The sequence below is a fragment of the Macrobrachium rosenbergii genome, chromosome 29 (assembly GCF_040412425.1).
Source record: "Macrobrachium rosenbergii isolate ZJJX-2024 chromosome 29, ASM4041242v1, whole genome shotgun sequence".
NCBI classification, from domain to species: domain Eukaryota; kingdom Metazoa; phylum Arthropoda; class Malacostraca; order Decapoda; family Palaemonidae; genus Macrobrachium; species Macrobrachium rosenbergii.
Genome location: NC_089769.1, coordinates 23,129,726 through 23,154,079, shown reverse-complemented (window position 1 = coordinate 23,154,079; position 24,354 = coordinate 23,129,726). Strand labels below are relative to the sequence as shown.

At 35.0% G+C, this 24,354-nt stretch overlaps 1 protein-coding gene across 1 annotated transcript in view; it reads right to left on the bottom strand.

The window, feature by feature from the left end:
- LOC136854673 (carboxypeptidase D-like) overlaps positions 1–24,354 on the bottom strand; it is a 226,835-nt gene that overhangs the window by 193,826 nt on the left and 8,655 nt on the right. The window contains exons 3-6 of the mRNA XM_067131272.1: positions 23,575–23,804; positions 12,776–12,939; positions 7,809–7,970; positions 774–924 (exon numbers count right to left, since the gene is read on the bottom strand). Coding sequence (XP_066987373.1) covers positions 774–924; positions 7,809–7,970; positions 12,776–12,939; positions 23,575–23,804 — 707 coding nt within the window. The remainder of the gene's footprint in view (positions 1–773; positions 925–7,808; positions 7,971–12,775; positions 12,940–23,574; positions 23,805–24,354) is intronic.

Genomic DNA, 24,354 nt, shown 5'->3' with positions numbered 1-24,354 from the left:
ATTAAGAGAATATTCATGGATGAAAAGTAAAAGATTAAAATACCCATCAAAGGGAGAGATGGGTCAATAACAACAACAAAAGATGACAGATAACATGAATCAGAGATATGAGGGTGATAATTTGACTGATAAACCATAAATTGAAGAAACTGTTTTACTGAACAATGTCATGGGTTTTGCAGTGAACTTCAATTATTTTTCCATTTCTTCTTCGTATGTAACTTTCTCATGTTTGAATGATTTAATGTGTTTGTTCTATAATATGTATATGAAGATACATTACTTATTACCAATGATACACAAGTACTCTGGACTTGAAAGGTGGCCTCACTGATTTTTATAAAATTTCTTTTGCTTTTTTATTTCTATTTTCATCTGTTTCAATATTCATTGTTGAAACAGACAAAAATAGAAATAAAAAAGCAAAAGAAATCAATCACCTAACTATCAAATTTAGAGAAACAACCAATTGCACGGTGACAGTTGCCTGTTTCCAACTATAATGAAACATGGAAAGTCAGAAAATAGTCTTCACATCCTTTCTGTATGTCAAAATCATTTCCTATGACAAAATACTAGTTAGCAAAATAATATTCCAGTAACATACCCACTTTAAGTGTGAGCCCTCAGAAACATCATAATACTATATTAGCTTCAAATAAACTTAAAAGTACTTAAGAACAGTAAAAGGAATTAAAAAATACTGGAAAATCTTGAGTACCTGTAAATAAAAATGAATAAGATTGGGAAATCGACTAAATGAGTAAACTTACCCAAACCCTTTGGCAACTAAAGTGTATTCACCAGGCATCAAAAGTCGCCAGTATTCTCCCCGGTTTGATGTTGTTATATTGTAGTTTATTTCTTCTACACTAACAAACATTCCCGGAAGACCTGCACCAGTATCGGCATCTATTACCAAACCTGTAATGTTATTATAAACGATAAAATCTGGACATCACCATCATATACAGATGAAATGTGCTTTTTAACAAGCAATCTCTTACTTATCTGCACCAATAATGCCAAAGGGGTGACACTATAGGGTGAGTACAGATACGGACTGTAACCTAACTTTAGCCTGTGCCAGCCAACCACAAAACTTGAAATGCACCAAGTCCACCCTTCAAGCACACACTAAGAAGGACTGGCCATTAAGAGGGAGAAAATTTTTACTTATTGGGATAATGCTATTATATTTATATACACCAAGGATAAAGGACACCACACACACTATGTAAAGTTTAACCCACACACCCTACTCTGCGTTCCTTTCTTTTCCTTTTACTTTTTTTTGGCCCTTTAAATGAAAAAAGAAAAATTCAAAATACCTACTCCTCTTATATTGCTCTATATGAATGAAATTAATTTGATGCAGACCCTTATAATACCCTTCAACCCGATTAAGAAACATCTGAAGAAATATTATTAGTTTGAAATAAAAATTTTTAATTTTGTTCATAAATTTTCATTTTCACCATCAATGAAAAATCTGCCAAACTTCAATCACTGCAGATACAAAAAAATTTATGCCATCAATTTAACAAATGTGGGGTTACTGCATGTGTGACATAGGATGGTGAACTTAGATGACGGACATTACCAAGGGCAGATCACAACCACCAGTAAAAGACTGTCAATCTTGCACACTTTCACAAATAAACCTTTTTTGACATGCAAGGAAAGTGTTCAAGGATGAAAATAAAACAAATCCAATCTGGTAATTCATTATATATACTTTTGCCCATAACAGCACAAAGATCCTCTACTGATTCCTCATCAGAATTCTCAACCCCAAAAAAATCTAACCTGAAATAAGTCAAACCCACCCTACCTACAATAACCATTGTAGTTGGTGGGTCATGTGGACTTACGTCAACAACGCCTAAGTTTAGAGAGAGGAATGTCCTCCAGTCATGATATAACAACAGATTCTGTCATTGGCATTCAAGGAACAGCAGAATACATAGGAGCAAGAGGAACAGGTAGTAGAGGCACAGCAACATGGACTTTATGCACAGGGAAGGTGTCACATCCATGACACCAAATGTCAGAAGTACTGAAAAGGACTCCTGCAATATGCATAACACATATGTGAGGAGCCAGTGGTCGACCATAAAGGTTATGTAATGTATGGTTCCCTGCATAACAGAAAATGCCCGTCAGTGTAAATAATCAAGAAGGGCAGATGTCACTGAAGGAGGCACCATGGTCTAAAAGGAAACATAACCAAACAAACCTACGTCTTAATAAATACCACTACAGAGGGAGTCATGGACACTGGTACAGAAATGGAATACAATGAAATATCTGCAGAGGGCTTCTGCGTATGACACTAATATAAACTCTTCTGAGCGACCACTAGTCCATGGGTCATGGGATGTATTACACAAAAGCTGGGGAGAACACTGTTGCCCACAACAAGATGAACATGGAAGATGAGGACCTGTGTTCAGTGAAAACATAAACCAGGTACTTGCCCCGGCATAACCTAACAAGTACACTAGGGCCTAACTCACCTAGTCAGGCCATCATCCACTAAGTCACATTTCGCTGGTCCAAAGCAGCTTGAGCAGCAATACAAAAATCACAATCGTTTACAAAAATTTAAGAACTTACAAAATTAACTAAGATTACTTGGTTAGAAAATTGTACAATAACAGGCTACCGTGCCAAAACAAACACCATAAGCACTATCTATGAAAAACTATACAAAAAAGGCTACAAAAAACTATCACAAATCTCTACAAGACTCCAAACCAACAAGAAACATGGAAAACCAACTGAAACAATAACAAGGCATTAGAATGAACAGAAATACTCAAGAGTAATACACAGGGGAAAGTGCCGTACACAGGTTCCTGCTACATACTTATGAAAACTGACTATCCTTGTTAGAGCAAAACACATACTGTATCATAAAAATTATATTTTCTTAATAAAATTAAGTGTCACACAGTATATACTTACCATATAAGTACACAGCTATAGTTTCTTACTCGTGCAGCAGCCTTTATTTAAAAAATCACAGTAGCACTTCGATAGTTTAGTGTAGGTGACAAGCCCCGGCCACTAACGGGAGTACCGGAAACAACTTAGCAGAAAACCTTATTCTGTTTGTGCCCTACATCCATGGTAAGTATATATGAAACTTAATTTTATTATGAAAATATCATTTTTATATAAGTAACTTGCCAAGTAATTATATAGCTGAATCCCACACTAAATGGGGGTGGGATACATGGACATATTCCATTCCAAAACATTAAGGCATGGTAGTGACTTTAAAATAGAAAAATAGCTAACACTGAAACAATGCTTGTCATTTCCTTACATGGTACGAGAGCTACTGCAGGTGAATAATGCCTTTGGTTGGTGCTCATCTTAACCTGCAGTGGCGTGGCGGTAAAGCCATGAGGCGCCTCTACTTAAGTGGGAGCTTTACAGCGAAGGATAGAACTGATGGCTAGCAAAGCATATATAAGTGCCCTTGCCCTGGGTGCAGTACCAATATAAAAAACAACCAGACAAGACTGCGCCAACAGTGAAAAACACCATAAGCCATCCACCGAGACTGGTGGGTACTCCAGGTACACTGTACCCCCTAGCTCAAGAAAATTCGACACCCTACTTCAAGGCAAAAAGATCATAGGAGAAAAAGAGAGAATCCTATGCTTTCTTCCACAATGCCATGCCAGCTACTGAAAACGGACTGAATTTTCAAACATTGTTATAACTTCTTTCAAGACATGAAGATCAGTTCGCACTTCCAGTAGGCTGACTGCAGAAGGAGCCTGACATGAGGAGGCGGATGCCAAATGCTCGAGAGTAGACAGGAGCTTGGAGGTACAATGGATCTTCGAGGAAGACGATGGGCGCTTTGGGTGCTTGGACGCCAAATAAAGGCACTTAAGAGGCAAGAAGTGCTCCAGGCTGTTCCAAGGAGGACAATGAGGAAGAGCTGAAGAGGAGGCAGATGGGTCCATAAAACTGCAGGAGGGCTGTGGGCTATGGCTGGCCTCCCTATACCTCTCGGCTGGAGGAGGGGAGCAGTCCAAATCAATGGTGTGTTCCTTAACCAGGTACGATGGTGCTGGGTTGTGGTATGGGCGCTTCTCGTCAGGGCTGGAAACCTCTGACTCTGAAGAAAGTTGATGCTTACGCACTGAGACACCTTTCCAACGGCGCTTTGTTGCAGCCTGGGAATGCTCAGCAGGCTCAATGAAGGGGGGCAAATGCCGTGGACAAACCCCACCAGCCTCCCTTGGACCTCTGGTATGTCTTCTCCCCATTGCAGGGGAGCAGGACAGGGACCTTCATCTAGGAGCACTGGTGGGACGAGTAGCCACCTCCTCAACATGCACAACACTGTCATTTTTCACAGCACTATCACTTTGCACATTCTTCCTGCTCCATACAAGCTCTAATGGAAGACCCCATTTCCTTCAATGTATTGGCTATAAATTCAAATTTATGGTTGAACCTTGATTCGAGGCTGGCAATAGCATTAAGATCGGAAGCTCGGGAGTCTGGTACAGAAGTATGTGGTAAAGTAGAGCACAAGGACTAATGATAGGAGACACAGTAGGAACTGGAGAAGAAGTAACTCTACCTTCTACAAGACTTGATACAGAAGTTGACTCTACACTAGCTCTATTCTCGGCTCTAGTGGCCGCCTTCCTCTTCCTATCCCTTTCGAGTTTTTCCAAATGAGACTTTAATATTTTCTACTTCCTATCATCCCAACCCTGACATTCTATGCAAGTGTTATCTTTACTGCACTCTTGGCCCCCCTACATTCAGTACACTTCCTCTGAGAATCACACGAAGACTTCCTTAACCTAGTCGTACACACCCTTCTACACAGAAGTGAATGCTAGATGAGCTAGAATCCGACATTGTAACTCAAAAATGATTATAACTATTGTTAACCAAAGCTAACCAAATAACAAAAGGTTGAAAGCCAAAAAAAATTTGAATACTTCACCAAAAGTCGGCAACAGTATCTGAAAAAACGATGAAGCAGACTGCGGAAAATCCCCGATGTTAGTTGGGAGCCAGCAGAAAACCAATTGAAGCTCTCTGCTAAGTTGTTCCTATCAGTACCTGAAAGTGGGCGGGGTCTTGTCGCCTACACAAAACAATTGAATACCACTGCGAATTTTCAATTTTTAGGCTCCCGTGGTTTGAAAACCTATGGCTATGTAATTACAGTACAGTACTTACTTAGTAAGTAACTTATATATGACCCTGCTTTGACGTTACCAGGTAGAGTCGAAGCATCACTCCTACCAAACCGATCCAGTATGGTTAAAATTAAATGAAGGAAAAACATTGGGCGACTCTTCTTATTCTCTCCTGAGCGATCACATCAGAGAATGAACTCTGGCACAAGAACTGGTGCTGCTAACACCAGGCAGAACAGAGGAAGGAGACAACAGGCACAGATCCACACCAATTCCTGATATGTCTCAGTTCTCTGTTGTTCAGGCCCAGAAGGAGCAAGACAGGACATGCCAAGGACATGGCAAGCCAATAGCAGGGGGGCTGACCCTTCCTCAGATGCAGGGATACACCTGAACTTAATGAGACACTCGGGAGGGTATTGCAAAAAAAAAATCACGTGAAATTTACACCAAGTGAACATAAAAAACTACTAAATCCTATCAAATCTAATGCCCTGAATTGATGGGAAGCTTAGCTGGAGCAACAGATTGAAGAGAAGCAGCAGAGGACCTATCCAGTTACTAAAAGAGGAAGCATACAAAACTTGCATCCCTTTAACAAGTCTTGCGAGACCTATCCTCATCTTTAGTTGTTTCTATATACTAATAAACTCTCTTCGCTTGTAATCAATTTCCACGATTTTGTTAGACTACGACTCACATGGGTTGTTCCAACCGTATACACATCTCACGAGGATCAATAAAACTGGAATAAGCGCTATTACAGCAACTCTTACCTTACAGTTCTTACCAATCCAACACTCAAAGTAAAACCAAAGAAAATTAAAAGCAAACCAATTTCTTCAACAAAAACCCGAGTACATTTAACAACCTCCTATTGAAACTGGTGACAGAAGTAGACTGACCGGCTACAAGTGTTTGTACTATACCTATTGGTTCCCTGGTTGGGGTTATGGAAGCAGATGGATAGAAAATGGATATTCACAGAAAACCAAGAGTTCAAGTTTTCTTTTGCAATCTGTCAAACTCCTGCTGGCACAGAAGCAAATACTATATAATGGAGAGGTAAGGTTCATGTCAAAAATGTATTTCTTTACTTTACACACTAATATGTGCAGCTATTTTCCATCACATTCACTCTCTGGGGTCATGAAAATTGAAAGCCATAACTTGGTTACTGCTCAGTCGGAAATTGGGTAAAACTATGATCAAAGTATTCAGCCTGGCCAGGTAGCTCCACAGATAATGAGTAAGTACTTAGATTCAAACTTTTTATTTGACCTCTGAAGCTTGGTTTCTCATCTGAGAGATCCTGGATTTGATCTCAAAAGAGGCTTTATCACTCAGTCATTGGATGGTTGGGATATTAAGCAAAACTGGAAAAAAAATCAATGTATTTAGATCCCAACTTTCTTTATGACATCCCTGGCCTGGTTGAAAATCCCTCATCTCTCACCAGAAAATTCCTGGGTTCCATTCCAATGTTGTCTGAAATTTATTTCAACATTTTGCCCATCGTTGTATGTTTATTTTAATCACATTCATTCACTGTGGTCAATCACATTTAATGCTATCAATTAGTCACAGCTTGATTAGGAAGCTGAGAACACCTTGCGGATACAAAATCTCTAGGTTGCCCAGTCAACTTTCAAGTACAAGTACAGTTATAATTAGGTTCTGAACTGTATTTATTGCTTTCTGTGGGACGGTTGAAAGTTCCCTTGTCTCTCATTTGAGAGATCCAGGGTTCAATCCCAATGCAATGTTCAAATTTCTAATAATTTGCGTATTACTTTATATCTACTTACATCAAATTCACTTGCTTGGGTAATTTGAATCAAATGCTATTTAGTGACTGGTTGGTTAGGAATCTGAATAAAACTTACTAATGAAAGATAATCAGCCTGCTCAGATTATTCAAGTGCTTTGGTTCCAGTTTCTCTTATGACTTCTGTGGCCTGGCTGGAGGCACACTCATCTCTCAGCCTGAGAGGTCATTGATTTAATCCCAATTTGAAACAGAACTTTACTGTGTGTGTTTATTTCTATAACATTCACTAGTCAAGACATTGGGTAAAACCCACTAGTGCAATATTTAGCCTGCCCAGGTCCACCTGATGCTCTGCCAGAACTTGGGTTCAATATTTTTTTTCACACAATTCTGTGGGCTGGTTGGAAAAGCCCATCTCCCACCCGACATGTCTAAGGTTAATTTCCAATGTGAGATACAAATTCATGTCTATATTTCACCCACTGTTGTGCATTTATTTCCATTACATTCACTAGTCCAGAAATTGGGTAAAACTTCTCAGGTTGAAAATGGACTCATCTCTCACCCAAGGTGCCTTGAGGTCTTAAGTTCAATGCCATTGAGGTAGGAATGCATTTCTGTATTTTGCAAGTTATTTAATTAAATGTTTGTTTCCAATAATAATTATAACAATATATTTAATCCTTACTCTTCTCTACACTACGCTAATTATCACACCATGAACTGTATAAAATGAAAAGATAACACGGTTCTTTTCATTGTTATTCCAGAACCAAAAGATGAAAAAATAGAAACAAACAGTCCTCTGCTAATGTTGGGAAAGCCTTTATTCATGAAGATATAACACTTACCTTTAACACCCATATGAATTTGTTCCATGAATGCTACCATAGATTCACGGTTGTTGATCCATTCTTCTACTAAACCAGATGCTCTTGGATATTTACAGCAAGACAACTCAAATGTAACCTCTGAACAAGAACCGAAGACGTAATTGAAGTCCTGCATTCCACCTGAAAATTAACATAACTGTCCTTAATGAAAGTACTACGAAAAGTAATTCTTATCACATACACAACAAACTCTTGCCTAGTATGTTAAATATAAAAACTTCCCTGAAAATTTTGCATGATAGGCCCCAGAAAACTAAAAATATGTTCCTGGCAATCAACTTGCAATGCTAGATACAGTAATACCCTTACAAGAAATGCTTGATTATATATTCACATCCTTCCACGAAAAATCTAAATACTACAGATTTATTAAACAAAACATAACAGAAATGCATAATTAAATCATCATGATTATTATTTAGAATATAAACTCCCCAGAGAATATGGTGTTCCTTTGAAAGAAGTTACACAAAATAACAGGAAATACACAAAGAAGAGATCAGTTATTAGGAAAGAAAAAAAGATAAATCAATAAATAAATAGATAAAAAAATGTCAGTCACCTGACTAATGACATTCAAGTGATAAAAATTATCCTTAAACACTTAGACTTGATACAAAATTATTATTGTATCTGCAACTACCTAATAGCTGACTTTACACTGATGAGAGATTTATTTCTAATATGTCACCTCAAACATACTAACTACTTGGTAGATGATATTAACCCTTAAGGGACGGATTGAGCCTCGGTGAGAAGTAAAACAGGTTTGGGGAGGTGGACGGATTGAGCTTCAGTGTGAAGCAGAATTACGCACCACTGTTATGGTAATAATGATTTGAAACAAAGGTGCCAATACTTCTATATGCTATAAATTCGCTAATGGCAACTTTTATAGACATGAGAGTTAGGCCAGTATCAGTAATGCTTGTGACTTCAAGGGGGAGAGTACTGCATCTCTCTCTCTCACTTGAGTCTTTTTGAAAATTTGCTTGTAAATATATAAAGGGGTTGCTGTTGTTTCTTGTTTTTGTCTTTTACGATAGTGTGTCGGTTGTAAATATAATTTTACAAAGAAAATTGCAAAGAAATATTAGAAAAAGCATGTAAAAGTAAAAAAAAAAAGTTACTGAGTCTTCCTTTTCATAAATTTACGTGAATATTTTACAACAAATATGCCAAAAATTTGTTACTGCTTTTATTTCTTATCTGTTTTGATATTGTGTGAGCAGTAATAATAATTTTACAAAATACAATAAATTTATTTATTAGATAAAACATATATAAGTTGGTAAAATTTACGATTGTCTTGTAAATGAGGCCCCACAAGGGGCTGTAAATAGTCATTTTCAACTTCTCGTGGAAGGTATGGAAAATTTTTTAGAATTTTTTTATTTATACAGTGTGAATGTATGTGTCATTCTCTTTCCATTGATGTGATTTTTTTTTATTTTGCCAACCTCAAAGTTTCCCCAGTCTGGGGTGCTGCACATTGATAAATCATGCCGTCCCTTAAGGGTTAAACCAATGAAAATTATTAGTCAGAAACTATGAACACTTAAATCTACAATGATACTGATAGCTGATATGAACACCGCTAAATTAAAAAGATGACAAATTGTGGAGGGTACAATCATCTGAATTATAAGGAGCTAGTTTATTAACTTCATCAGTGTATGGGATTGTTTGATTTTAATAATTTTCATTCCCTTAACCCTTAATGGACAGGAAGCATCATATGAGTATCTATAACAGGTTCTTAGTGATGGATGGGATGACTCATATGAGTATTAAGCACCATTCGGTTTGGATGAATTTAGCGGGAAAGAAGTTCATAGCACTTCAATGGTCCATAAATGACTTATGGCAACTATAATAGCTCAGCACAGGAGAGACATATTTTACAACAAATATACTCAGAATTTGTTACTGATTTTAGTTATCTGTTACGATGGTGTGTGAGCTGTAATTATAATTTTACAAAATAAAATAATTATTAGAAAAAACGTATAACTTGGTAAAATTAACATTTTTATGAGCGTCCTGAAAAGAGACCCCACAGGGTTGTAAATTGTCACTTTCGGGGCTTATCGGCGCTGATAAGTGCTGAAAATCGCCAAAACGGCGCTGAAAATCGCTGATTTTCAGTTATCAGCGCCTCTGTTAGGTATGTATCGGCGCCAATTCGCAATTATTGGCACCGAAATTGCCGAGTTTCATCAGCCGACAAGCGCCGAAACACCGGATCGCCGATAACCGGGGACTGCCTGTACTGTAAAATTCTTGCTTAAGCCAGTGGTCTGCAAGTGACAGTTCTTGCAGTCCTGACTAAATGGCACTTGCACTGGTTTCTGATCAGCAGGGAATACAGGAGTTACTTGGTACTGCTCTGTTCCCACTGTTTTTTATGAAATAAAATTGAGCATACTTCATATGAAACAAATAAAAACGTGGAACTAGTACTCTGCAGATTAATGGTTGGTAGAGTAGCATTTTTGTTATTAATTGCACATTATACTATACAGTATACTGTACAGTTATAATATATCAAAAGTGTTTCTGTGCACTTGGTCCCTCTCACAGAATTGAACAAATGGGCTTCTGTCTTATCGTTTACATAGACCATTCTCCAACCTTGAATTTCCTTCATCTCATTTGTAAGGCTTCTGCTCTCTGTTTTAATTTACATATACTGTATTAATTTGAGCATTTCTCTTGGCAATTTATTGTCTGCATGCCACCATTACTTCATTTCATAACATGCATCACATCCCCAGTTGGGGATGCAGAGTGGAAGAAGTAAACAACAACAACAAAACTACTACACACACACATCTTACATATTTCTCATCCCTGCATCTCTCGACCAACTCCACATCCCTTTTTGACCTGCTGTCTCCAAATCTATTTAACCCTCCACACAATTTTTAAAATACAGAAATCTATATATTCTTCCATACTTTCATGAGGGCTAGGCAACTGTTATTTTTTCTTGCAGTGAACAAACCAATCTGGGGATGTGTGCACATCTTGGTCATTTCACAGTAATCAAAATATAAAATAATTTATCCCAAGTTTCAGTGTCATCACCTTTCGATCCCCCTATGAACTATTCTTCCTATTATTTTAACCTTTCCATGCATGGTTCCACATCAAAAGCAGCCCCCATTTTCTGAGTGTGCAGTCAACCTTCTTGTGCATCAGAAGATATTTTTTGAAGAAATTCAGCAAAAATCAGAAAAGCACATCATAACAAAGAAGTTTGAATATGAAGTCATGAGATATAGATATAGATATAGATATATATATATATATATATATATATATATATATATATATATATATATATATATATATATATATATATATATATATATATATATATATATATATATATATATATATATATATATATATTATTTACTTTTATACAGCGCATTATTTTATGGCAATTTTTATTATTAATATGTTTTTTTTTTTTTCTTGTGCGTTGGTGCATAATAAGCATTTTTTTGGCAATATATGATTATTATCACGATTTATCGTGCTTTTCCATTTTCAAAAATATTACCAATTATATGCACACCTTTTTGAAAATTTAAATTATGCATAACTTCAAGATATTTTACCGTATGCATAACTTCTCCAACTGCTCATGTGACTAGTTTGTTTACTTTTTTTGGGGGGGTGAATTGTGTCATATATAACACATATGGTATTCAATTATATATCACTGCAAACACAAACTTGTCTTACTTTCTCAGTGTATATAAAAATTAGGTATCTCAATTTACTTATTTTTGGTAAATTTTTACATGCAAGAAACTTGTGAAATCTCCCTTTATTGCTAAGTTCTCTATGGATGCTCACATGAGTAAGTTTACTTACTTTTTTGGGGTGTGCATTGTGTCAGTCATATAACACACACAGTAATGAATTATGTATCATATTAAATGGGATTATAGTACTGTAATCTCTCAGTGAGTACAGAAAAATTGGATAACTCAATTTACCTATTTTTGGTGATTTTTTTAAAAACAGTAACATAAACAGGTGTTGCTTATCAATAACCTATGACAAGTGTATATTTTGCATTTGTTTCACTGTGCTTTGTGGTATCATTCTTAACACAAACAGTATATAATGAATTATATATGAAAAGAAAGGCAATATATTGTACTTTTGTGCTGTATAAAAAATGAGATACTGTATCTGTTTGGCAATTTTTGATGAATTTTAGAAAAAAGTAGCATGAAAAATTTTCTACTATGGCTAACTTCAACTCGTGACAAGATCCTCTATTTTTGTTTTAGGGGTTTTTTCAACATATCATGATACAGTACAACTCTTTAGCTTTGAAAAGACATCAACTAGGTTAATGTAGCATGAAAGATAAAGTTACACTGAGTAATAAAAAAAAAATACTTCTATGCAAATTTGCATGGACTGTGAGGGCAGTAAATGCATCATAGACCAAACCTGACTTGGCCAATATCACGAAAGAATTAAAAGATACTGCCATAAAAAATATATGTCCATTATCAGGTATAAATTTATCCCTTAGAAGTACTAATCATGGAGAATATTTGAACTGGATATTATTTCTGTCTGTCAAAGATCATTTGTTTGTTATGCAGTAAGAGGTAATGCTAGCACTTGGACAGCTCTGTTATCAGCTACTGGGAAGAAATGGTTCCTACTCACTAGTTGTCTAAACAAGTCACAATCTTCCAATATGTAATGGACATATTTGTAACTCTGAACTAAAGTAAAATGAGAAGGCATCATGAGTGAGTGGAATTAAGTTAGGAGCATATCCAACATTTAAGTGCAGTATAAAACAGTTTTAGAGAGTATACAGCTCTGGATTAACTTTTCATATGCTTTAATTAAGATATCACAGTGCAGTACATCTCATCTCTTACCTTTAACATCATACCATGCAGCTCCATTTGTAACGCCACTCCTAAAGTTGTCCCCTTCACAAAGATTGCCGTTGAACATGGTAGCATGCTTTGAAGCATAAACATTGGCCAGGTATTTGAACAAATCATTATCAGGAGCCAGGCTTGGTCCTCCATTATGGTGACTGAGGAGGATGGGTAGGTAAAAGTTAATGTAAGGAGAAATTTTCTGGGACAGATAAAACACACAGTTTCATGACATGAGAACACAACAAGCCATGAGCAAAACAAGGATTAATAAAGGAAAGAAGACTCAGAAATTAAATGCTGCTAAGCTGAACTGATTCTTGAAATAGACAATTACAACTGGATATACTACAGTAGCAGCAGAGAGAAATCATTTGAATTTTCAGATATTTTAATTACTGTGTTTCTGTTAACTTTCATTACTGAATTGGGGTTATGTACTATAACAAAAATGCATATGCTACATTGAATTATTTTACTGTTTAGTATTTATTTTACTTGGAATTTTTTAGTTTATAAAAACAGAGAAATAACAGTTTCTGCAATTACTACCTGACCAATTTCCAATTTGAAAATACTGAAACTGCCATTGACTTAATTATAAAGGGCAGTGGCAATGCAGCAGCACTAAATAATAAAAATAATAATTAAGAAAGACGATGGCAATAATCTATAAGACAGGCCTTATATGTTGCACTCAGGTTGCTGGCCTTTGTACTCCTAGAATAGCAGTGCTGCCTTTTTTATTTTGTTTAAACATTTATGGGAGTGGTATTGATACTTACCATAACAAACAAACTGTACTTTTAACCCTTTAACGCCGAAGCCCTATTTACAAAAACGTCTCCTGTATGCCAGCGGCGTTTGGTGAGTTAGCGCCGAAGCAGAAAAAAAGTTTTTTTCAAAAAATCACAGCACGCTTAGTTTTTAAGATTAAAAGAGTTCATTTTTGGCTCATTTTTTTTGTCATTGCCTGAACTTTAGTATGCAACCACCAGAAATGAAAAAAAATATCATTATCATATATAAATATTGGAATATATGACAGTGAAAAAAAAACTCGTATATAATTGTATACAAATCGCGCTGTAAGCAAAATGGTTAAAGCTAATGAGTTAATTTTTTTTAGTTGTATTGTACACTAAATTGCGATGATTTTGGTATATAACAAATTTTAAAACGATCAAAGCAACACAGAGAAAATATTATCACAAAATGATGCATGAATTAGTAACGTGCGGACGTAAAAAAATATTTTTTTCAAAAATTCACCATAAATCGAAATATTGTGCTAGAGACTTCCCGTTTGTTGAAAAATGAAGCTAATTGATTGAATATTACTAGACTGTAAGTTTTTTAGCTTAAAATTGCAGTTTTCGACCATTTCGGTCGAGTTAAAGTTGACTGAAAGTCAAATTTTTCTATTTATTGTGATTTATATGGAAATATTTCAAAACTGATAAAAGCTACAACCATGAATTATTTTTTGTTGTATTGTACATGAAATTGTGCACATTTTCATATATAAAACTTTATGTAACGACTAATATAAAGCAGTGCAAATATTACGACAACGAGACGAAAGAATTTCTGAGATGTTCGCCGAGTTACCGCGCAGAGACGTAAGGAAAATGTTTTTAAAAAATTCACCATAAATCAAAATATTGTGCTAGAGACTTCCAATTTATTGCAAAATGAAGTTAAACGATTGAATATTACTAGAATGTAAGAGTTTTAGCTTACAATTGCGTTTTTTGACCATTTCAGTCGAGTTAAAGTTGACCAAGGTTGAAATTTTGGCAGTTATCGTGATTTATGTGAAAATATTTCAAAACTGATAAAAGCTACAACCATGAGCTATTTTCTGTTGTATTCTACATGAAATTGCGCACATTTTCATATATAAAAGTTTATGTAACGACTAATGTAAAACGATGCAAACATTACGACAAAATGACGAAAGAATTTCTGGGATGTTCGGCCGAGTTACCGCGCAGACGTAAGGAAAAAAATTTTTTTTTTTCAGAAATTCACCATAAATTGAAATATTGTGCTAGAGACTTCCAGTTTATGCAAAATGAAGGTACATGATTGAATATTACTAGAATGTAAGAGTTTTAGCTTATAATTGCGTTTTTACCATTTCGGTCGAGTTAAAGTTCACTGAAGCTTGAAATTTTGGCAGTTATCGTGATTTATATGAAAATATTTCAAAACTGATAAAAGCTACAACCATGAGTTATTTTCTGTTGTATTCTACATGAAATTGCGCACATTTCCATATATAAAACTTTATGTAACGACTAATATAAAATGGCGCAAACATTACGACAACGTGACGAAAGAATTTCTGGCGCGGACGTAAGGAAAAAGTTTTTATCAAAAATTCACCATAAATCGAAATATTGTGCTAGAGACTTCCAATTGGTTGCAAAATGAAGGTAAATGATTGAATATTACTAGAATGTAAGAGTTTTAGCTTACAATTGCATTTTTTGACCATTTCGGTCGAGTCAAAGTTGACCGAAGGTTGAAATTTTGGCAGTCATCGTGGTTTATATGAAAATATTTCCAAACTGATAAAAGCTACAACCATGGGTTGTATTTTGCTGTATTGTACATGAAATTGCGCACAGTTTCATATATAAAACTTTATGTAACGGCTAATACAGAACAGTGCAAAAATTACGACAAAATGACGAAAGAATTTATGAAATTTTCGGCTGAGTTACCACCTGTGCATGTAAAATAAAGTTTTTCAGCCTGTTAGCAAATGGCTCATTACAGTTCATGAAATGATGGGGAATGATAATGCAACTCCAAACACCTGAAGGCCACTAACAATACAGGTTAGTATATATGGTAGTACTGTACCAGCTTATCAGAACTTAACTTACCTTGATTCTTTACTTGTTAGTTACATGATCATAATGGTATTTTGCTAGGTTAAATTTTTGAAAATTATGCATTTTGCAAACATATCTCTTGAAATGAATGATAATCATATGAAAATAATGTTGGCTGTAGAGTTTCTGTAATGTTCAAGTGTGGGTTTGAAGTATAGAAACTTTCTACTTATCACATTTTGTCCCTTGCCATAAGACTAGATTCCTGAAGCATCTGATATAGCTTATCAGAACTAACTTACTAAATATTTACTTGTTATATCAATAAAGTAAGGAGTTGGATAATCAAGAAAATTATGCATTTTGGTAAACATATCAGTAGAAAAATGATAATCAATGTTCTTTTCTTTTGTTTTGGGAATGGAGCATTCATGATTTGTGAAGACCCACAAACTGGGCTACATTATGAGTACATAACAGGTTTGTGAAAAATGAATATTTTAAAAGCTATTGTAATGTTCAATATAAAATTTCCAGTCCCAAAATTACTTACATTCTCCTTACCCAGCTGACTGATTTTTTCAAGATATTTGAGAATGGATGCAACTCATCAGTGAGTACTAAGACCCACAACTCAAAATTCACAGTTATATAATTAGCTTTTAGTAAAATCCTACTTTTAAAACATGTAATGTTTATTAAAATTTGCAGTCCAAAATACTTTCATACTAAAATCAGGTGGATTTACAAGATATGAGAAGGATGGCAACTCATCAGTGAGTACTATATAGTCACAACTCAAAAATTCACAGTTATATAATTAGCTATTTAGTATCTTCCTACTGATTAAAACATGTAAACTGTGCATTAGGATGTGCTAAAACTACTTTCATACTAAAATCAGGTAAACTTTAAGTTTTATGGCCAGAAGATGGTACATACTATCCTATAGTGTATAGTACTTACTGTTAACTTATAATGATTAACTAGATAAAAATTTAAATCCCAATGGCATTTTTGTTGAAGTATATAAAAATTTAGTTCACAGAGCTTTCAAGTACCTACTCAGCTCTCAGAAAGAGCTGAGCAGTCTCACACGCTCCCTTTTCCAAAATGTAACATACTTGGACAACAACATTATTGTGGATTTTAATTTTCATAGTGAAATGTTGCATGAAAAACTATTCAAGATTTAATTTTAAAAAATTTACAAGCAAAGGTACAAAACATTAAAATTTAAAGATTATTCCCATTTTCTAAGTACCATCCATCTACCTACACCAAGGGGCCTACAGGCACAACTGAGTACTGTGCTCTGAATATGAAGAGCATGGAAGGGTCACTGTAGTATAATGGAGAGGTAACTATTTAGAAAAAATAAATCTTAAATTAAGTATTTATATTTTTTTGAAATGAAACTTTCGGCTCCATTATACGTACATTATTATTAAAATAGTTTAACCAGAACACTGAGCTGAGTATCAGCTCTCATAGGGTTGGCCTGAAGGGATTTGAATGAAAGGCCAGGTCTAGGCCAGAGACCAAGCACTGGGACCAAATAGGTCATCCGTATGGTGATGAATGAGTTAAAATGAAATTAAAAAACTGTAAAAAGGCATACGCTCTCATACTGGAACACACTCACACAATAAATACATTTATACTTATGTTTCCATATACTGTACTCACTAAAAAGGTATATCAAAATTCAGAATTAGTTCAGTAACATTTTAAAATTTTGTTGTTTTAAAATTCATTAGATGCCCTAAGGGTTTTTGTATTTTTATTATTTACTTATTTTTATATTTTACTAATTAAATCACAAATCCTCATGAACATTACTGAAAATACAGAAGATTCTGACAAAAGTTCCTTCATTGATCTACTTCCAAAATTTGATAATCGCTGCAAGTTATATTTTCGACATTCACACAATACGTGCTTGACTGTTATCATCACTTTGCACTCTGGGCATTTGGGAGGAGAGCCATGTGGACTCTTCATTAAGCGTTCATGTGTCAAACAAGTACGGCCTATTCGAAACATGTCAGAATTACTTGTGTGTGTGTGTCTCTCTCTGATATGATGAACTCCATTTTCCAACAAGGAATTTTACAGTAAACACCACGTATTCATGGGGGATGCATACAACACCCAGGCAACCCGCGAATAGCTAAAACCTACGAATACTTAGAACCCTTCTAAAAACACTTAGAACTGCCCATTTTGATAATTCAAACACACAAAAAAAAAACTAAAAATGCTTATACAGGTATTATCCTACTTACAATGGGGTTAGGTTCCAAAAAACCCATCATTTTTTGGAAAAAACTCATCTCGAATGTAGCCTAGCCTAAACTAGGGTATTCAGTACCATGTACAGTATACATATATGGTAGCCTAGCCTACACTATACATACACAGTATAGTAATGATTAATACCAGCTAATTCTGGAGGTTCATGCAGAATGACTTAGATAATTCAATACAAAGAGAAATTGAATAACAAGTAAGAATTAGCTTAGCCTACACTATTGTATATCGTATACATGAACAGTAGCCTAGCCTACATTATACTGTACTCTAAAGACACAATTATTATGCAAACATCAACATAACAAATGTGCATCTTTTAAAATGTTATGCTGTAATTCACTGTATCCAATAATATTGTATATACAGTACTGTATTCTTATATTGCTTTTGTATTATAAGTTGCGATCATAGCGATCAATGTTTTGGTTTGGAAATTGATTACGCGGTAAGTTTATTAAGCCATATTTAACTCAGTTCAGAGTGCTTTTCTTGCTTCTAGTTAGTGTAAATGAATCTCTAGATACTTTATTTATAAGGGGTAAGGTTATTGTTCGTTATACAAAGTGTTTTTAAGGCGAAATATAACTTAAATACGTCATGTTAAATTAATTTAGCTATTTTTTCATTAATAGGTGACATTGGCCATTTGGGGGCATGTTTTTGTGTAAAAAATCAAGATTCTGTTCACTATTTTCACTTGATTTCATCATAATACGAGCTTTATATATTTATCGTTTATCAGCATAAAAATAGCAGTAATTTGTGTTCTTTCATGCCCAGTAGTTTTGATTAAAATACTTTCTCTCCAATTTTAATTACAGTTGAGTTTCATCCATGTTGCCGGTGCACAATAATTTATAGTCATTAGCAACTTGAACATTGTTTTCTCAGCTTCAGCTACAACTTGCACCTTAAATTTAGCAGTATATTTCCTTGCCGATCTTTTATCGATACTAAATAAGGGTATAATGCAAAAATATATCAGTCCTATTCTACTTAACGTCATCTGTACTACAACTACAGTAAATGTTTACTACTGTACGATGGTTGAAATACAAGCAAAAAGCTGTTGTTATCCGATTCAGTTATAAGCAAAACAACAGTTTCTCGTCTGGTTGTTTATGGCTGTACGCATTTACGCAAGAGTATAACATTACTAACAATGCTTTTATCATTCTTTTACTTTTTTAACTAGAATATGGGATAAAGAGATGGGAGAACAGAAGTTGGTCTATAGTAATTTGGTCTCTTTTGCTGCCTGATTGTACGCTGCTGCCTGCGCCCATGTGAAATTTAAAAATATTATATAAATACTGTTGTATCGGTATTAATTGCTAATCCCATCACAAAATCAAATTACCATAAGGCAAATTATCGTAACTCGAGCACTACCTGGGTGCCTGAGTATTTTAATAGTTTTATCACAAAAAGTGCATTTAGTCATGAAAATGATATCAAAATATATAATTAGTGAATATTTCTCATTGAAAAATACTGTGAATGGGCAAATTTTCAGTGAATAATGCATATATATGTTCCATAGAGAAATCCTTGAATAGGTGAGCCAGAGAATTGTGAGACTGCAAATACAGGGGGATTTACTGTATCTGTTTCAATTTATTACTTTCGGGTTCTGCATTCCATATATTTTGCCATTTATTTACAATGATTGTTTTTATATATCTTATATAGTCACTAATAGGAACGTTTGCATTTGCTCATCACGTGGACTGCTTCTTTAGCTTTTTTATCAGCCTCTCATTTCCTTTAATCCATACATGGGCAGGGATCCAAAATAATTCAATATTTTTTCCATTATTACACAACTTATGGAGTGAAAACTTAATTTTTGTTACAATATTATTTTTTGGATTATAACTTGGAATGGCTTCTACAGTGCTTCTGGAGTTGCTATAAATAAAAAAATTATTAAATGAGGCTTCTTTAATTATTTTTATGGCTGATGCTATTGCACATAACTCAGCTGTAAATATTGAGGCATTATCTGGTAGACAGAACTGGTATGTTTTGTCTTGGGATACTGCAGCATATCCCACTCCGTATTGTGACTTAGATCCATCAGTGTATATTGTGTAATGTGGACCTTTTCGGATTACTGTATATGTTCTACTGTATGTCGTCTGTGGTGTTCTGGGGTACATGAATGACCTTTTGATAAATATTCTAAGTGTGTACACATTCTCATTTTATTCATTGTCCAAAGAGGAGGTAATTTTACTATTAAAGGTAACTGTATATTTATACTCAATGACTCAAACAATCTTCTAGCTCTAACTGGGAAAGAAGGTGGATGATTGTTTATAAAAATACATCTCTTAATCCAAACAATGTTTTGGTTGGAGAATCATTTGTCTGAAATCTCAGAGCACTCTTCATTGGTACTAGCTCTCTATGAGAGAGAGAGAGAGAGAGAGAGAGAGAGAGAGAGAGAGAGAGAGAGAGAGAGAGAGAGAGAGAGAGAGAGAGAGAGAGAGAGAGAGAGAGAGAGAGAGTTCACCACATTAGACTTGTCAAGATGACTTGGGTGATGATAAAAAGGCTCCTAAACATATTCTAAGGCTTTCATTATAAACTCGGTCTAACATCTTCAGTATTGCATCTGATGCCAAGCCATACATTTCACTTTCATAATCAATGATAGACAGCGCTGTTGCTTTATACACTACAGTAAGGGTATGTCTATCAGCTCCCCAAGCAGTACTCGATAGTCTTTTAACTAGATATAATGCCCTTTTACATTCTGATTTCATGTACGTTGTGAATTTTCCAGTTCAAGTGAGTATCAAATGCTATTACTAAAACTTTGCTGTTTGGCTAGTTGGTATACTATAGTTTCTGATTTTTAAATCTATTTCTTCACCATTTTTCCACTTTTTATTATTATAAAACGTGATTGCTTGAGTTTTATCTATGGAAAATTTAAAGCGTACAGATGAGGCCCATTCATCTATTTTCATTATGCTTTTATTAATGATTCGTTCTGCATGTTTTATTCAAGATGCTCAGAGATCTGATTAAACAAATCATTTCTAACTAACTAAATTATTCAAGATACTGAATAATATATGGCAAAATCATCCATATACATGTTAATGTACTTTTAATTCCAACAGGTAGATTTTTACTGATATCATTTATTGCTAAAGCAGACTGCCACTAAGGACGCTTCCTTGTGGAACACCATTTTCAAGTGGAAATGCACTTTACAATACATCATCAATTTTCACGTGAAAAGTGTGATTTGTCAGAGTTTTGGATTAACCTGGGTAAATGTCTACGGATGCTGTTTTTATGTAATGTTTTTAATACTGCATATTTCCATGTAGTATCATATGCCTTTTCAATGTCAAAAAAGACAGTTACTGTATAGTAATTTGTTTTCATTCAAATCCTCTTCGTATGTTGTCTTCTAAGTTAGACATAGAATCCAATGTAGATCTGTTACGTTGTGACCTCAACTGAGTGGGAGTATTTTCTCGAATGTGCCATGTTAGTCGAGCATTTACCATTTTCTCTAGTAATTGCATAAGCAACTTGTTAAAGAAATTGGTCTGTAATTGTTTACATTACTGGGATCCTTTCCAGGTTTAGGGACCAGAATAATTATAGCTTTACGCCATTCATCAGGAAATAAATTTCGAAGTCATAAGCAATTATAAAACTGTAATAAGTATGACTTTGCCAAAGGTGCTAAGTGGCAGATCATTTCAAAACAAATGTTGTCACCTCCAGGGGCAGATGTACTGCTGTTCAAGAGAGCAAATTCCAACACTTCTACACTAAACTTTCTACTATGATATATGTACAGTATAATATTTGCTTCAAAATTTGTAATTAATTCTATTTCTTTTTGTGCAGAAGTGTTCATCTAAATTTTTATCACTACTGTACTTACTTTTGCTAAGTTTTCTCCTATTACATTACTTATTTCTTTCAAATCCAGTATTCTTTTCCCACCTTTTTATATGGCATGTCTAGGTGGTTTAATATGAGTATCATTTATTTTCCCGAATTTTTCCCATATTTTTTGTCTGGGAGTATTATTAGAGAGATCTGATACATATTTCCTCCATGAAATGATTCTTCCTTGAATTACTTATCTTTTAAATTTTGCAGATAACTTGTTGTGGAGAGGTTTTAATGTATCATTTCTAAAAATAATAGTTTTTGTAAATTTCCCTCCTAATATTGGTAATGTTTTATTCATTTTGTTGAATTTTTTATTCGAATTATCTAGCTGGCTCCCTATTGAGTGTTTATCTTTATTAACTGTTTCCTTAAGGTCATTTAAATATTCAAATGTTGGGATATTCTTAGTGCGCATTTCATATCGCTCCCAATCAGCTTTATAGTAAGGGACATGTTTTGCAGGATCATTTTGTAATAAGGAAATTAATATTGGGAAACAGTCACTGGTGTACAAGTCATCAACTGTACTCCAATCTAATCTGTATACTATACTTGAGGTGCATGGAGTTAAGTCTACTGAGGAAAAAGTTCCCTGTGTTTTGGAATAATATGTGCGGACTTCACCATCATTTATACAGCACATGTCATTTGAATCCATGAATTCTTCTACTGTACTTCCTGCTCTATTTGAGCTTGAACAATTATAGTCCCATATTGAGTTTGTGAGCATTAAAATCACCTACTTTAGCAACAAAGTTACCCAACACAAATACGTCAAGGACAGAAACCAATAACACCAAACAACTTTTCTTCTTAACACGGCCACAGCGATCCTTAGGCGCACGAGCCCTGGGGACAGCATCAGAGCAAGCAGAAAGAGGGCAACAGGCACAGACCCACACCAATCCCTGATACTGCAATTCCAAGCAGTGCCAGAATCAGAAGCAGCATGACTGGGGATGTTGGCAGCAGGGCTAAACAGGAGTAGGGGAGTCTTCCCTTCTAAAGCAGGAGAATTACTTGAAAAACAAGCAAGCACTGAGGGAGGGTAGCAGATAAAATACTCATTCATTTCAAATAACTACTGAACATCCCCTTCGGCCCCAATTAATTTGCCTCAAATTTATTCATCCAGCTATCCCGAGTTGAAAGGGAAGCTTGCGATGAAGTTGGAGAACGAGAATACAAAGACAGAGAAAAGGAAGGGGAGGGCTTAACCAGTCTCTCTCACTCTTTACCAGCAATATATCACTTTCATTCTAGGTCTTGCAAGAAAAAACCAGTCAACACCCCTGCACTGAACATACAAGTCCTGTCAATCAACTGAAAGCAAATATAAACTATTATGGAAACTGCTTACCTTGCAAACTCACCAGTTATTATCAGGGTTCATCATGATCCCAAAACAAAAGAAAGTCCATGACAAACAGTAAAACAACAACAACAAAACGAGACCAATTTAACTCCCCTAACTTACCTTCACTGCCATGGAAGGTAAAGGTATGTAATGGAGAGGAGAGTTTCATTTAAGAAAAATTATTATTATGGAATTTAATTGTCATAGTTACTAATGGTAACCTTTCCAACTGAATTTTTCAATTCACTAACTTACCTTAAGAAAGCACAAAGGTGTAAGAACAACTCAATACTGTACTTGTACTATGTCTAGCAAAATCTCTTTGAAAGTGGCAATTTACTTACCGAGAATCATCAAAAGGGTAACTTGCTACCACGGATCCACCATGAAGATTTCCAGAAAGAACAAAAGGATTGTTAACAATCCAACTCATCACAGCTAGAGTTTCAGGCTGACGGCCCTTATAAAGTCCTTCCTCTGAAAGGGAGTCCCACTGAGATGGGAAGTCTCGATTTAGGTCAACACCATTTGCATTAGACCTTGCACCTCCTCTCCAGTCATCGCAAGATCCCTCCTGGAAATTAAGTTGAAGAGTAAATTTTCTAGAATTTTTTGTAACTATATATTCTGTAACTGGCCTCAAACACATCACATATTCATGACAAGAACTGGTCATATTAAATACATACTCTCAAAAATATGAATTACAGCTCCTTATACACTTCTCATAAATCTTCTGGCTGCTTTTCTTTTTTACTTTATTTTGGTATACTGCACTCAGTACACCCTTATCACTGTCATGCATTTAAACTTCAAAAATAAATCAATCAAAATAGCAAAGATAAAGTTCAGTGGCCAAACCTTGCCCTTGAAAATTAAAATATTGGGATTAAGTAGGAAACTAAGGCCTTATGTTCCCAAACCCATGCAATGCAAGAACTGTTGCAAATATGGCCATACACCCAATAAATGCACAAACTTTCCCAGATGTGCCTTTTGCAGTTCACAGGAACGTAAAACAAACCAGGACTGTGGCCAACCAAAATGCTTAAATTGTGGCCTACACCATCATGCTTGACCTAAAAGAACTCCAATTACTACAAGAACGAACATAGTTACAGCTA